At 41.3% G+C, this 13,724-nt stretch overlaps 2 protein-coding genes across 3 annotated transcripts in view; one reads left to right on the top strand and one right to left on the bottom strand.

Annotated features, from left to right (window-relative positions):
* Window positions 1–13,724, top strand: part of mdlc (RING finger protein mdlc) — a 77,774-nt gene that overhangs the window by 36,353 nt on the left and 27,697 nt on the right. The gene's annotated exons all lie outside the window — the stretch shown is intronic.
* On the bottom strand, window positions 7,460–11,245 carry LOC147074775 (uncharacterized). Its single transcript, XM_085942658.1, has 2 exons — window positions 9,681–11,245; window positions 7,460–9,469 (listed from the first exon to the last, which is right to left on the bottom strand). Exon 2 carries the CDS (start codon window positions 9,420–9,422, stop codon window positions 8,820–8,822), a length of 603 nt encoding a protein of 200 aa, XP_085798784.1. The 5' UTR covers window positions 9,423–9,469; window positions 9,681–11,245; the 3' UTR covers window positions 7,460–8,819.

The raw sequence follows: 13,724 nt of genomic DNA, 5'->3' as shown, positions 1-13,724 counted from the left end.
ACTTTCGGTGGTACTGTAATTTCTTTGGCATTTGGTCAAGGTACGGGAGAAGAAGGCGATCGGGTGGTCACCGTCTGGAAAGGTCTGCATCAAGACGGCCCCCAATCCGAAAGAAGAAGCATCGCAATGTACCGCAAACTCACGAGAGAAATCCGGACACGCCAAAACGGGTGCCGTTATAAGAGCAAGTTTCAAAGCTTCAAACGCACTCTGCGCCTCAGCGGACCACTGAAAATTGGAGACCCCCTTAGTGGAACCGGTGAGCTTAGTCAGAGGTGCTGATAGAGAAGAAAAATTACGTATAAAACGCCTATAATACGAACAAAGGCCAATAAACGACTTGACATTCTTAACGTTTTTTGGAACAGGAAAGTTTTTCACGCATTGCAGTTTCATCAGGTCGCACTGTAACCCCTTATCATTTACAATATAACCTAGGTATTTCAACTCAGTTTTACAGAACTCAGATTTTTTATAATTAATAGTAAGTCCTGAGCTTTTAAATTTTTCAAAGACTTTATCTAACAAAATTAAGTGATTTTCAAAATTCTCTGAGACGATTATTACGTCGTCCAGATAGCAAAATACCCTGGATTCAAATTCAGGCCCAAATAAACTGTCGGAGAGACGCTGCTGCTCACTTGGCGCGTTACGGACCCCAAAGGGCATACACACAAACTCAAACAAACCTCGTCGAGGCACAACAAAGGCAGTCTTTTCGCGCGACTCTGGAGTTAAAGCTATCTGCCAGAACGCTTTAGACAGGTCGATTGACGATATAAATTTGGCATCACGCAAATGATCCAATATTTGCGAGATGTACGGCAAAGGGTATCGATCGGGCTTAGTAACAGCATTAAGCTTTCTGGAATCCAAGCACAATCTTCCTGAACCATCCTTTTTGGAAACCATGATAACAGGATTTGACCAGGAGGAACGAGAAGGTCTCACCACGCCCAAAGCTAACATTTCGTCTAATTCTTTTTCCATAAGTAATTGTTTGGCAGGCGACAAAGGATAATATCGCTGTTTGATGGGCGGGCCAGTAGTATTTATTGAATGGGTAACAAGATGAGTACGACCTAAACCACATTTCTCGAATGAAATGGAGTGAAAGCGTTGTTTGATAGATTCTAATGATTGAATCTGAGAAGAAGAAAGCGACTGATGGTCAAGTGAACAAGCGGTGGAAATACCAGGAGAACAATCAAGTGGAATTCGCGCAAGGCTAACGATATTCGGCGCGATTTTAAATTTTCGCCAGAAATCAATACCTAGTATCAATTCCGGGACGAGATTCGCAACAATGGTGAAAATAAGATCGTGCTTAAGATTTCCTAAAGTAACAGGAATTCTTAAGGCACCCATTGCAGGTTGAGTAGAGCCATCCACAGCCTTAATCATTACCATGGATGGTAAGAGAGAAAAACCCGCAGCGACCAAGCTTCGGGACCTACGCTCGCTGATGCAGCTCACGGAAGCCCCGGAGTCTAGTAACCCCTTCATTGGTTCAGCACGAATGGATACTGTTAAAAAAGGACGATCATCCATTTGCTGTGATCGTGATAATGGAGAAACACATATATTACAACTATGAAAGTAGGACACTACATCTAACCACTCCTCCCACTCTTTACCTCTCTGTTTTGCGGAGGGCTTTAAACAGAGGGAGTCACCTCGTTTTTTGCGATCGTTCTATTATGTTTAGGTTTGGAATCTTTCGGCGTAACAGGTCGGTTGTTAACCGGCGTACAATGAGTAGTGTCATAATTTAAATTATTTGCAGTAAAATAACCCGTGCCTGCGGCTTTGCATGCCGGGCATCGAGCAGTGGTAGTATATCCCTGTCTACAATGAAAACAAATCGGGTAGCGAATGTTTCTACAAGACGGAAAATAATGGCCCTTCTGCAAACATTTTTTACATATTGCTATAGAATCATTAGTAACGGTTGGTAAGGGTGCTTGAATAAGGTTAGGTTTTACGTATTTAGGTATATTGGACGAGACATTGGGCGCAGTATAAGCGGCAATGGCTTTATCTTGCGCGGTAGATTTATTAGTTGGAGTGACTGGACCCATTTTATAAGTATCAACTTTGCGACAAATAACTTCTAATTCACTGCAAGTAGTGACATCTCTTGGTAATAATATTGCTCTATAATTCGGATGCAACCCGAGTTAAATCAAGGAAATTAGCTTAGTTTCCGAAACGTCTCCTAAACGTTTCGCTATATTTTTCATATCCAGTATATAATCCGCAGCGGTCTCACCCTGGAGTTGTACTCGAGTTAACAGTGTGCGTTCTAGTTGGATTAAAACGTCTTCTCCTTCGAAGTGAAGGTATAAACCTTCTTTAAAGTCCTCCCAAGTAGTAAATGAACTCTTGGCATCTCTGTGCCAGATTAAGGCACGGCCCTTCAAAAGCTCTGGGAAGCAACCCAGAAGCGTCCTATCAGGTGTCTTTTTGCCAAACCTTAGCTCTTCGATTCGCAGAATGAACTCGTGAACCGGCGTGGTACCATCGAATGTAATTTTATAAGACTTTAGAGAGACCTCTTTAGTGTTAATAGCTTCTAAATCACTAGTAGCCTTTGCACGTAATCCAGCAATCCAAGCAAGTGCTTGTACTTTCATATCATTAAAGGAACAAGCGGGCTTTAAACCTCGCTTCAATAACGCTTCTTTTAAACTTGGTGCCGTCCAGCCATCTTCGGGATTAAATTCCGAAGTAAGTAAGGCCGAATGGCTAGCGTCCGCCATTTTGAATAGAAAAGTTCAACGAGGAAAAAGAAGAATCCTAGTAGATATTTAATAAAATCTCTAGAATACCTGGGCTCAGCAGGTATCAGAGTAAAAGGTGATATATAAAATACCGTCCAGAGGGTAAAGAATGAGAGGTTGTAATAAGGTACTAAATAGTAGAACTATTAGAAGTATTAGAATACCCGCCACCTGAAAATTACTACAACGTGGTCAATCAAAACTCACGTGTGCAGCAACACAGCACAATAATAATTATAAGTATAGTATAATTATTATATACTTATAATAAGTTATAAGTAAACCCGTCACCAACATTGAAACAACTTAATTAGTAGTGCCGCCAATAGTTCCGAGCGACTCTTATAATAATGAAGAATCCTACCTACACGATAAGTTGGTAAGTAGACTTTCATAGAGAGACAAAGAAAACCTATCACACACAAAATTCTCAACAGGAATCGAACCTGTAATGTGTCGATAATCACCTCTTCCCAAATTGAGGGTGGCTATGTTCACATCGAGTAAAAAGAACATCCACAGTGTAGGTAATCAGTAAATTTCAACGCTGTCGATGGTAGATGAAAACAGGAATCGAACCTGTAATGTAACGATTGCAAAACCGAAATATTGTTTGCAACGCACAATTCAATACAACAGCCGGTATATAAAAATAGGTAATCCCGCAACAAAATCGTGTGATGGGATATCTAATAAATATACAGGAACACAGCAACAATACGGCCCTGTATAATTGACACGCATGATTCACCGCACTAAAACCGCATGGGAATCACACAAAATTTTAAGAAAACACTTCAATAAATTAAATCCACTTAGCTTTTGTTCGTCTTCGCTCCGCTATTTCTTGTTGCTGGAACAATCTCGACATGTGGCGAGCTGATGATTCTTCTCCACTCCCTGCAAACCCGGCAGCAATCGACGACCGCTGGATTCCCAGGAAACGAAAACTCCTCCGCTCCCTGCAACCCGGCAGGAATCGACGTCCGCTGCACCCCCAGGAAACGAGAACTCCTCCAAATCCCAACACGACACGAACGCGAAATAGACAGTGGGTAGCAAGCTATAGACAGGTTTGCAAAAACATATTAGTATTGAAACACCAATTAATTAATCCAAAACAAAGCGGGTAAATATTTAAATATTTCAAAGGCGTGCCGTATCGAACCGACACCAAAAATAGCGAAGCACTATTAATCAATTTAAATAAATATTTAAAAATGCTTAAATGGTTAAACTATTGAAAGTTTTAAATATTGAAGAAGGCAAACAGTGAGAAGTATGTTGCCTGTTGCACGGTTCGTCAAGAAGTGCCGATCAAGATCCTATGAGAAGTTGTAACAAATTTAATTACCCGTGCTAGAAGGTAATTAACGAGACGTGTTACAAAGGTAACAAACGTCCGGCAAAATAATATTCCGACCCCACAGAGCATCTAGGTATCTGGCATTGGCAAATGTGTAAAGAATATATAATATCACAAATCTGAACAAGTACTGGAACACTTTCGGGTTTATAATACCGCACCCACAAAATATTTCGTACAACTCAACTGTGTAACGGAATAAAAATAGACATGACGCGTAAGTTTATTTCGAAAACACTCTCACGACGCGCACAAGCTATATAAAAAAACGCGATGAAAAAGTTCGCCATGTAACATGAATAATGAAAAAAAAATGCCCCAGTTGGTGCGCCACTGAAACGAAAGCCGATAAGAAATCTACCATGGCTAAAATAGATATAGATCCTTCGCTTAAAACATCCGGAATAGCTCAATACAAAACAGCGGTAAAACATGAGGATCCCATCCCCGTAGGTTTATAATACCTACAAACCGTAGGTCGTGGACTTCCACGTGGTCTTTTGGTTATAAATCTTCCAGTGTTCAGCATTTAGGATTAAGAAAAATGATTGTTCAGCATTGAGGAAAAATGATCAATTTATTACAAAATCAGGGGGCGCCATCTTGCCTGACTCCTCTCCTGGCATATTTCTATATAAGGAACAAATCAGGTCAAGAAAAATAATAAAATCATTTGAGGATGGTCCAAAATGGACACTAAGCATATTTATTGGTACTAGTAAAAACAACGGAAATACAACGCGGCCACCGCCGAAGTTACATTATAAAGGTTACAAATTTAAGTTCGAAACCAATGCCAAAATCCCTAACCACACTACCAGAGTTACCGGGGGAAGGTTAATACAAATTTAAGAGACAGGAATCTAGTCCTTTAAACACAAAATCGATACAATAAATACCGTAGAGTCATGGCCGTTATCTTGCTGGCTGGCTCGCCGAGCGGCCCGCTCGATAACGTCCTTCCTTCTTTGCGATCCACACTGAACTATATTCAGAGTAATCCGTACGCCTTTCAATCGCGCGTAGGCAAGCTGCCAACTTAAAAGTCTCCGCGCAGTACCGCCAATTTAACGATGTCTCAAAAATCCTCATCGAATGTTGCTAGTGTTTAAAAACGTATATTATCCACAAGATTGTGAATAATAACGTTACACAGGGTCCCTCAAAGCGATTCGCTTAATGACCGCATTTGGGATGCAATCCGGGCCAGGTGCTTTGGCCACTTTAATCCGCTTTGCTGCTTCTATCAGTTCAGCCCGAGAGAATGGAATAACTACGTCGTCCTGGTCTGTCGCTGTCTGCTTTCCTCTCTCAGGATGCCGCGGAAAAAGTCCATCTACTACAGACTCCAGATTTTTTGGGTTCTGGAGGTAGGGGTCAACGGTTGTTTTCCGGAGCTTGTTTCGCACTAACTTGTAGGGCATTCCCCATGGGTCGCTGTTAATAGAGTGACACAGTTCTGCCCAGCATCTCGCCTTGCTCTCTTTGATGGCTCTCTGTAATGTTTTTTGGCATCGCGGTAGGCAAGCCATTTTTCCTCGTTGCAAGGACTTCTTAGTTACTTACTATAGCTATTATTTCAGCATCCTTGACATTTCAATCCATGGTATTAATACTTTGACGATTCTGCTGGTGGTTATTGAGGAATGAAATAAAGTCATAATACCACAATGATGGAGTATATATTGAATCACTTCCTGCTCCACTTTTATCAGTCTTTAACTTTTTTAAATTCCTTGTATGCCGAACGTAAATTGTTTATTTTCGTGTTTACCAGGTTTGACAGGGCATTATATGCAGTTTATCGTTTGTTAGCATTGTGGATCATTTTTTTCCACAAGCAAACATGTCGACGATATATTTCAATAAAGTCGACTAAAAAGTCGTGGTCTTTTGACAAGATTCTGAAATAGTAGGTAATGATACTGTGAGTAAATATTTTTTTATTATCGAAGTTACATGTAATTAATATTCAAATGATTATACTTTTCACATATTATTATGTCTTATTATTTTTTGCCAAACTTTTCAGTTAATATTAATTACAATGTTACACTGGTACTTAAGTAAACTATAACTCTTGATGAGATCACGAGGAGTAGCCACAGACTGATAGGTGTTTATTAGTTCGGCTTTTATTAGTTCACAGTTTTAATACGTTGACAAGAAGATCTTATTTGACAGTACCTATGTATTTCAATTCATTTACTGGTGCTCTTTCAGGTGCCATATTTTCTCCCTCTTTCATCATCATCCTTTTATGGAGTACATACTCGGCTTTTTGAACTTTTTGGTAGTACAGCTGCCATTGGAAGCAGTCCAATATCTGCATCAACATCTGACACAGTGCTCTTTCAGGTACCATATTTTCTCCCTCTTTCATCATCATCCGTTTATGGAGTACATACTTGGCTTTTTGAGCTTTTTGGCGGTACAGCTGCTATTGGAAGCAGTCCAATATCTGCGTCAACATCTGACACAGTTAATGCAGTTTCAGCTGCGGCTGCTTCTGAATCATTATTATTGCAAGTGTTGACTTTGTCACTTGTAGAGGTTGGCCATGATGTTGTTCCAACACCAAACTGAACCCTCATAACAATATCGAAACACTTAATATTAGTGATTTCGAAACAATTGCCCTGGCGTCTACTCGGCCTGAGGTAAACGACCTTTTGCTTGGTAGAAGGCAATCACTTTGCGAATTATTACAATGTTACACTGGTACTTAAGTAAACTATAACTCTTGATGAGATCACGAGGAGTAGCCACAGACTGATAGGGGTCTTTTATAGAAAATAGCTCCTTGAATTCGGCATATAGATCACTCGTTGAAGGTCGAAAGAAGCACAGTCGAAGTGCGGTTAAAAGTAGGAGGGGTTTTATTAGTGCACAGTTTTAACACATTGGCAAGAAGATCTTGTTTGACAGTACCTATGTATTTTAATTCATTTACTGGTGCTCTTTCAGGTACCATATTTTCTCCCTCTTTCATCATCATCCGTTTATGGAGTACATACTTGGCTTTTTGAGCTTTTTGGCGGTACAGCTGCCATTGGAAGCAGTCCAATATCTGCGTCAACATCTGACACAGTTAATGCAGTTTCAGCTGCGGCTGCTTCTGAATCATTATTATTGCAAGTGTTGACTTTGTCACTTGTAGAGGTTGGCCATGATGTTGTTCCAACACCAAACTGAACCCTCGTAACAATATCGAAACACATAATATTAGTGATTTCGAAACAATTGCCCTGGCGTCTACTCGGCCTGAGGTAAACGACCTTTTGCTTGGTAGTATTGACACATTATAATATTAACTACTATTGACACATTGCACTTGTCTGCGGACTTTCTTCCACCCTCATTACCCCCCTTCCAGCGATATGCGGCACGTAGATTTCGATGAAGGTAGGTAGAGGTGGTTGCTTGAAGGTCCTATCACATCTGTCTCGGTGGATGCTGCGGTGGTCTGCATCCCGGGACGTCTGCTCTCATGTCCTTGATGACTCTTTTGGTGATATGCTTTTTGCAATTTGTTCATAGCAGATAGCTGGTAACTGCGGCGATGATGACGATAATCAAGGCAAGCGTTGCCCACGACAGTTGGCCTGTCGACGTGTCGTTGGCAATTGCCTCCCCTGACGCATTTTGAGCGACGATGATCTCTTCCTTTGTCTGTTGTGCACCCATTTTCGTGTGCTGGTGTCTCCTGGTGATGACGATTATAAAATACTGAATAATCCAGTTGAGTTCTCCGTATTTATTATGTATGAATTGTTTATGCCTGCATTTTCTGTATTGCATACGCCACTAACCTACAGTCTAGGTCGATGTGTGTCCTTGCAATCGCTACGTTGCTGTTTTGAAATTGGATACTCCGCGTGCTGTTTTGTAACACGACACTCATTGCATTGTTCGGCGCGTGCCTGATGTCGTTAACCATGTTTGTTCTACTGGCCCAGACGGTCTGGAAAGTGTACGCGTACCGGCTCGTGTTACACAATTTCTCACGGTGTCAGGATTTTTCACATGCTTATCCATTGTTTCCTTGAGTACATGAAACGGTTGTTTTGAAGTGGTCTTGAGTTGAAACTTGCTTCGGTTTGCTTTAGATTTTTCTGTTTTGCGTTTTGTGTATACTGAATGAACAAGTACGTGGCACTTTAATGAATTGGGGCAAATGAATGTAGGTGTGTACATTGCTGGTAGAATCAATGTTGAGACTTGTATTTGATATGGATCCGGGTAAACTTGAGGAGTCAATGAAAACATTTTGCGTTTGCGTTTTCCAACTTGCGATGTCGCAGAAGTGAGGAAAAGGGCGTCTTAGCTGTGAGTGAGTTTCACAGGGCCAAGAGGGCTGCTCTGTTAGAACATATCTTCTGTATGTGGATAACAGGAAGCAGTGGGGGTAGTTCAAGAAAGAACAAAAATTGAACTACTGAGAGGTTTGCGAAAATGTTTGATTGAATGAGAAGTCTAGGGTTGTGGAAATATCAAAAGTCGCCTAAGCCAATTACTCATCATCAGAAAACTATCTATTGTTTAGAATAGCTTCTTCGAGTAAAATTGCCTTAGGGATGAAAGTCAAGTTGTATTCTAGGTTTGCCAATGAATTTAAATGCGTGGGTTTGTACTATGTTAATTGCTTATGTACGTGTGTAGGAAAAACCTTAAACTTGCCTGGGCGAAGTTAGCATCCCGTCTGCGCACACCAACCGGCGGGCGACGGTGGCCAAAGCGGGCTGCCTTGGGCTCTCCGTCGTGACGCTGGTGGTGTTTGGTCCAGCTGCTGGCGGCACCAGAACTGCCTCCTCCTGATTTGCTGAGGAGTCCGCAGGGCTCCGGTGATTCGGCTGCGCTGGCGGCTGGATGAATGTGGCTGACGGGCTCAAGGATGTGGATCCTTGGCGGCTTGGTGTGTGTTGTCTTGTGCGGCTACACGTCGTAGTCCGGCGAGCAGTCGTTCCATCCTGGCGATTATCACTTGGTGGAAGTTGACGTCCTGATGACAACCAGGTTGGGTTGTCGGAGTCATCAGGCAAGCTGGGTCTGATGATGCTGCAGTTAGGACTCTCCGGGGCTCCAAGTCTGATGGGGCCGCTGGCGGAACTGTCCTGTGACGTTGATGAGCAGCTGTCATCGAGCCAAGGTGATGAAATCGGTGATGCGACTGGTGAGTCTTGGTGCGCTGTCGTCGTCGATGTTTGGTATCCAGATGCGGTGTCCTCCTCCATGGTGCTGGATGTGGCAGCGGATGCCCTGGTACTGTACATCGCGACGTTGACAGGTCACAGAGTGATGTGGAGATCGAACTCGGTGACTGAACGCAAAGACGGCGTTGTTGTTGAACGCGGCGGGTTCTCACTCCAACGAAAAGTAATTCTTTTCCGCCGGAGCGAGAAGCGTGTTATTCGTTCGGTAGATTTGAAGATCTAGTTCCTTGTCGTATTGTGTCATTAGTTTAAATAGCAAAGGTAGACAAAGGAATATCAAACACGGCGTCGGTTGATTGACCGCTGTCAGTTTCCCACACTGTGGATTGTTTCTTAGAATTTTGTCTGCGAAATTTGACTATGACACAATTTAAATAATGGATTTCTCACGACACAGTAGCAGAAATGCCCCATTTACTTGTTAATTCCTGCGATACGACAAATGAAACCCGACACGTAAGCATTCCTTCGGCCTGCGGGAAAATGCTCATATGTCGGTTCGCACGGACGAGTTTTACTGATTGTAAAATATTTATATTGTTGTAAATTTTTAGGTTTGCAATGCACTTTAAGATTAGTTATTAAGATGTACTTATTTCTAGGTTTTCTTAACTGTAACTTAACTACTATTGACACATTGCACTTGTCTGCGGACTTTCTTCCACCCTCACCTCCATGACATTTATCGCCCTTGAAGGCCAGTGTCTTATCAGGGGCCATGTTTTAAAATATACGCGTTTCATCTATATTATAAATGGCTATGTGATATTTTTGATTGTTGTTTTGTGTTCATTATCTAGCCACATTGTAACATCACCTTCCCTTTCAACCTGTGATTCATCACAAACACCAGAGAGAGATCTAATATTAATAAATAGAAACACCTATGGTTTATTTTAATTTGCAATCCAGACATTTACTGCGCAACGAAACTAGGTATCCCGCATCCATAGCTCAAAACTTGTGCTGTGCAGTCTCAGTAGTTTCAATTACCCCTGGAGGTAGGTCGGTCGGTCACTGGTTCTTTTAGTTTCACTCCTCCGATTAGAGCGGCACACCAGCGGAGTGGCCTGTCTCATCTGGCAGTAACTGCAGCTCGGTCTGCCTCGTTTGGGTTTGGCTCTGATCGGTGGTGTCGCATTGTCATGGAGGGTTTCTTCAATCGCCGGACCATTCCCATGAAAGTTCCGTGGCACTTTTTCTCTTGTGTAGTTGACCGAAGACTTGGTTCAACTGCACACTCTCGGCGTGTGGAGTCTGCAGCAGCTCAGCAATAAGTAGTTTTTTGTTACTAATGAACACGTCCGCTGACGTGCGGATGTCCTGGGTGACACCGCATATTTCCGTGTATATTTTATATGCCAGTTTCCTTAGTGAAAAGGCATGGTCTGCTCCCAGTCACAACTTCATGCGGCATCCTTTTCAAACACAAGGGTGAATCCAATTAGGGCATCGGTGTCTGGAACCTTTCGGACCTTCTTATGGATTGTCGTGGCTGCGACGAAAGGTTCGACCTTGTTCTTATCTCATTAATTACAATATTTATGCATAATATTATCCGAGAAGCTTATATGAATGAGTATATTCATACAAATAAAAAAATCGATTAGTTTAAACCAGAATGTTTTTATTTGAAATCAAATGTTTATAAAAACTGAATTCAATTAAAAAGTGGAATAAGTATTATAAAATTGTGTTTCATTTAATTACAAATAATTAATCAAATAATAATATGACTAATTGGTTGCTCTGTATTTTTCGCTAAATGATATCTTATTTCTAAATATTTTTTGGAAACTAGTTTGATTAAATTTGTGACGTGGTTTATTAATGCCAAAATACGTCATGTGATCATCCAATCCTCTAAAAATACAGTTGCTATTAACAAAAAAAGTTTATTTGAATCGAATTTTCGATGCATACGAATGCCTCCGCTTTGATGCGGGGCTTTTTTAAATATTTTTTCACTGCGGGTGCAAATGGAAATTACATCCATAGAACGGTACACTAAGGCCCCCTGTATTTTTCGCAATGATCAACGACTCCATGCGATCCTCCCTGACACTTTTCACACTTTACCATTTTCCGCAGATGCCTGACAATGAATCCAGCAATATATAGACATATTTGCTTATGTAAATTGAATCAAGAATATCATCAGAATTAATATCTGCGGAACTCTGGAATTTATGTCCCCATCATCACATATTTTAACTAGATGATGAAGAAAGAGTTGATTAATATGATGATGTGGTTGCTAGAGCAATTCAGAATTGATATGTGGTCTAAAGGGCATGCAATTACCGGCGAAAGAAACCTTGAGTTTGTCATGAATCATTACTTTTTTTATAGACTGATCAAATTGATGAACAGTTGGGTTGTTATACCCACTGACACCATAGTAGTTTCGTCTACTAACCTTTTCACGTACACTCGGCAGAAGTTGATCGGAAGGGCTCTTTTGGGATATTATGCTACTAGATGAATTCTGTGTAAGACCTACGGTAGTAATGTTTTATCTAAATTCAACATTATATCCAATCGATATCTTCAGTTGACAGCAATAATGATTTCTTTAAAATAGGAAAGTTGGTAATGAATTTTATTTATTCAACTAATAAAACCAAAGTACACGATTCAATCATTTGACCATTTTAGCAAACAGTCGTGATTTAAGAGGTTGGGCTCTAATTTGATTAAATGTGTTTGTGAAATCTATATGAATATCAAAATGTTTTGTAAACCTACTAGCGTCAGATATCACAGTCGTAGTATCTTCAGGCTGGCACCGCGAGCAAATCAATACTTCATTTTCGGTGACGATGTACTTCATGTGGGCAGCCTGCGATTTGCACGTATTACAGCACAAAAGCGGCCATCTGCAAGTAGATACCAATCGTCAATCAATCAATTGGGAGGAATTACACACCTCTTCAAAGTTAGTATACTTCTGTTGGTATTATGTCACCCCTCCCTCAGGAGTGACCGCCAAGGGTTGATAGCACATTGTCTTTATTGGAATGTCGCACCTACTGAGGGTGACAACGTCTAAAGTGAGAGGGCGATCAACGATAGCGGACCCTGATGTTCGACTAGCTCAGGTATCGTGAGAGGGATTCCACCTCAGTGAGGAATTGGAGTAGGTGGTGGACGCACTCGTGAATGGTGCTCCACTAAAGGCACTTTATTAATAAAAACTCGCTTTTAAAATATTTGTTTTTATTGTTTATGTATGGCACACGCACACGTTTAAGCATCAGAGGTCAAGGCCACAGTGAAATATTTATCATATAAAATTAATAAAGTATGTTTTTAGAAACTAACTTATTTATAATAAATGTTTTTGTAAATATAGTATTTTGGTTACGTCGTTCAGTTTGTAGGTTAAAATTAGAAACTAAGAGCCGAGCCACACCGGGCGACTCTTGTCTCGAGACCGAGACGCGCGACTGATCTTCCTGGGCGATTTACACTTTCACGATTCACACGAGTGGCAGCCAATAAATAATAATAATAATGAAAGTACGTACCTACGCAAGTATGCAAAAAATACGTTCTCTCCGCGCGTGGCAACCGGGGGCAGCCAATAATCCGCTCGGCGCTCACTTTAAGATGGACGTCGAAGATGTTGCGCTCGTGCTGTATTTGCGGCATAAAAGATTCTTGGAAAAGAATAAGAAAAAAAGGATCTGGACTCATTCTTTCGTCGCAGCTCGCTTTCTGTCTGGAGTGTTTATCACGTTGTATGATGATTTAAGAAAATACCCTGGCAAATTCTTCAACTACGTTAGAATGTCGATATCATCATTTGATTAAGCAAGAATGACCTAACCAAACAAGATACTATCCTATGGAAGTCTATACGTCCCATTTGTATCTCTATAATGAACATATCCGTATCGAACGCCATGGCTGATAATGAATGTACACGCAAGTTATGCAAAAAATACGTCCTCTCCGCAGCGTAGCTGCTCACGACTAATCGCCCAGCGTGGCAGCACTCAATATATAACTATATGTTTTCATACATCGCTACCGGTCGCCCGACCAGAGAGACTGCGAGACCAGACCGAGCGCAAGAACGTGATTTTACTGATCGCCCGACTTTATTACTTGCGCGACTACTGGGCGACCAGGTGTGGCATGCTCCATATAACTGTATGCATCGGTCTGGTCTCGGCGTGGCTCCGACCGCGTGGTCTCCGACCAGAGTCGCCCGGTGTGGCTCGGCACTTAGTATTTATTTATTTAAAATCTTAGATTAGGGGCACAGTTATAATTTATAAAGTAGTTTTATATTTAGTCATTATTAAAGTTACAACTTAGTAACACTATTTTAATTCGAGAGATAATAACTTGGTA

Source organism: Rhyacophila brunnea, unplaced genomic scaffold (genome assembly GCF_057557595.1).
Source record: "Rhyacophila brunnea isolate RB1 unplaced genomic scaffold, BYU_Rbru_1.0 scaffold_15, whole genome shotgun sequence".
Classification (NCBI taxonomy): Eukaryota; Metazoa; Arthropoda; class Insecta; order Trichoptera; family Rhyacophilidae; genus Rhyacophila; species Rhyacophila brunnea.
Note: the sequence above shows the minus strand (reverse complement) of the source record. Positions and strands in the feature narration are given on the sequence as shown.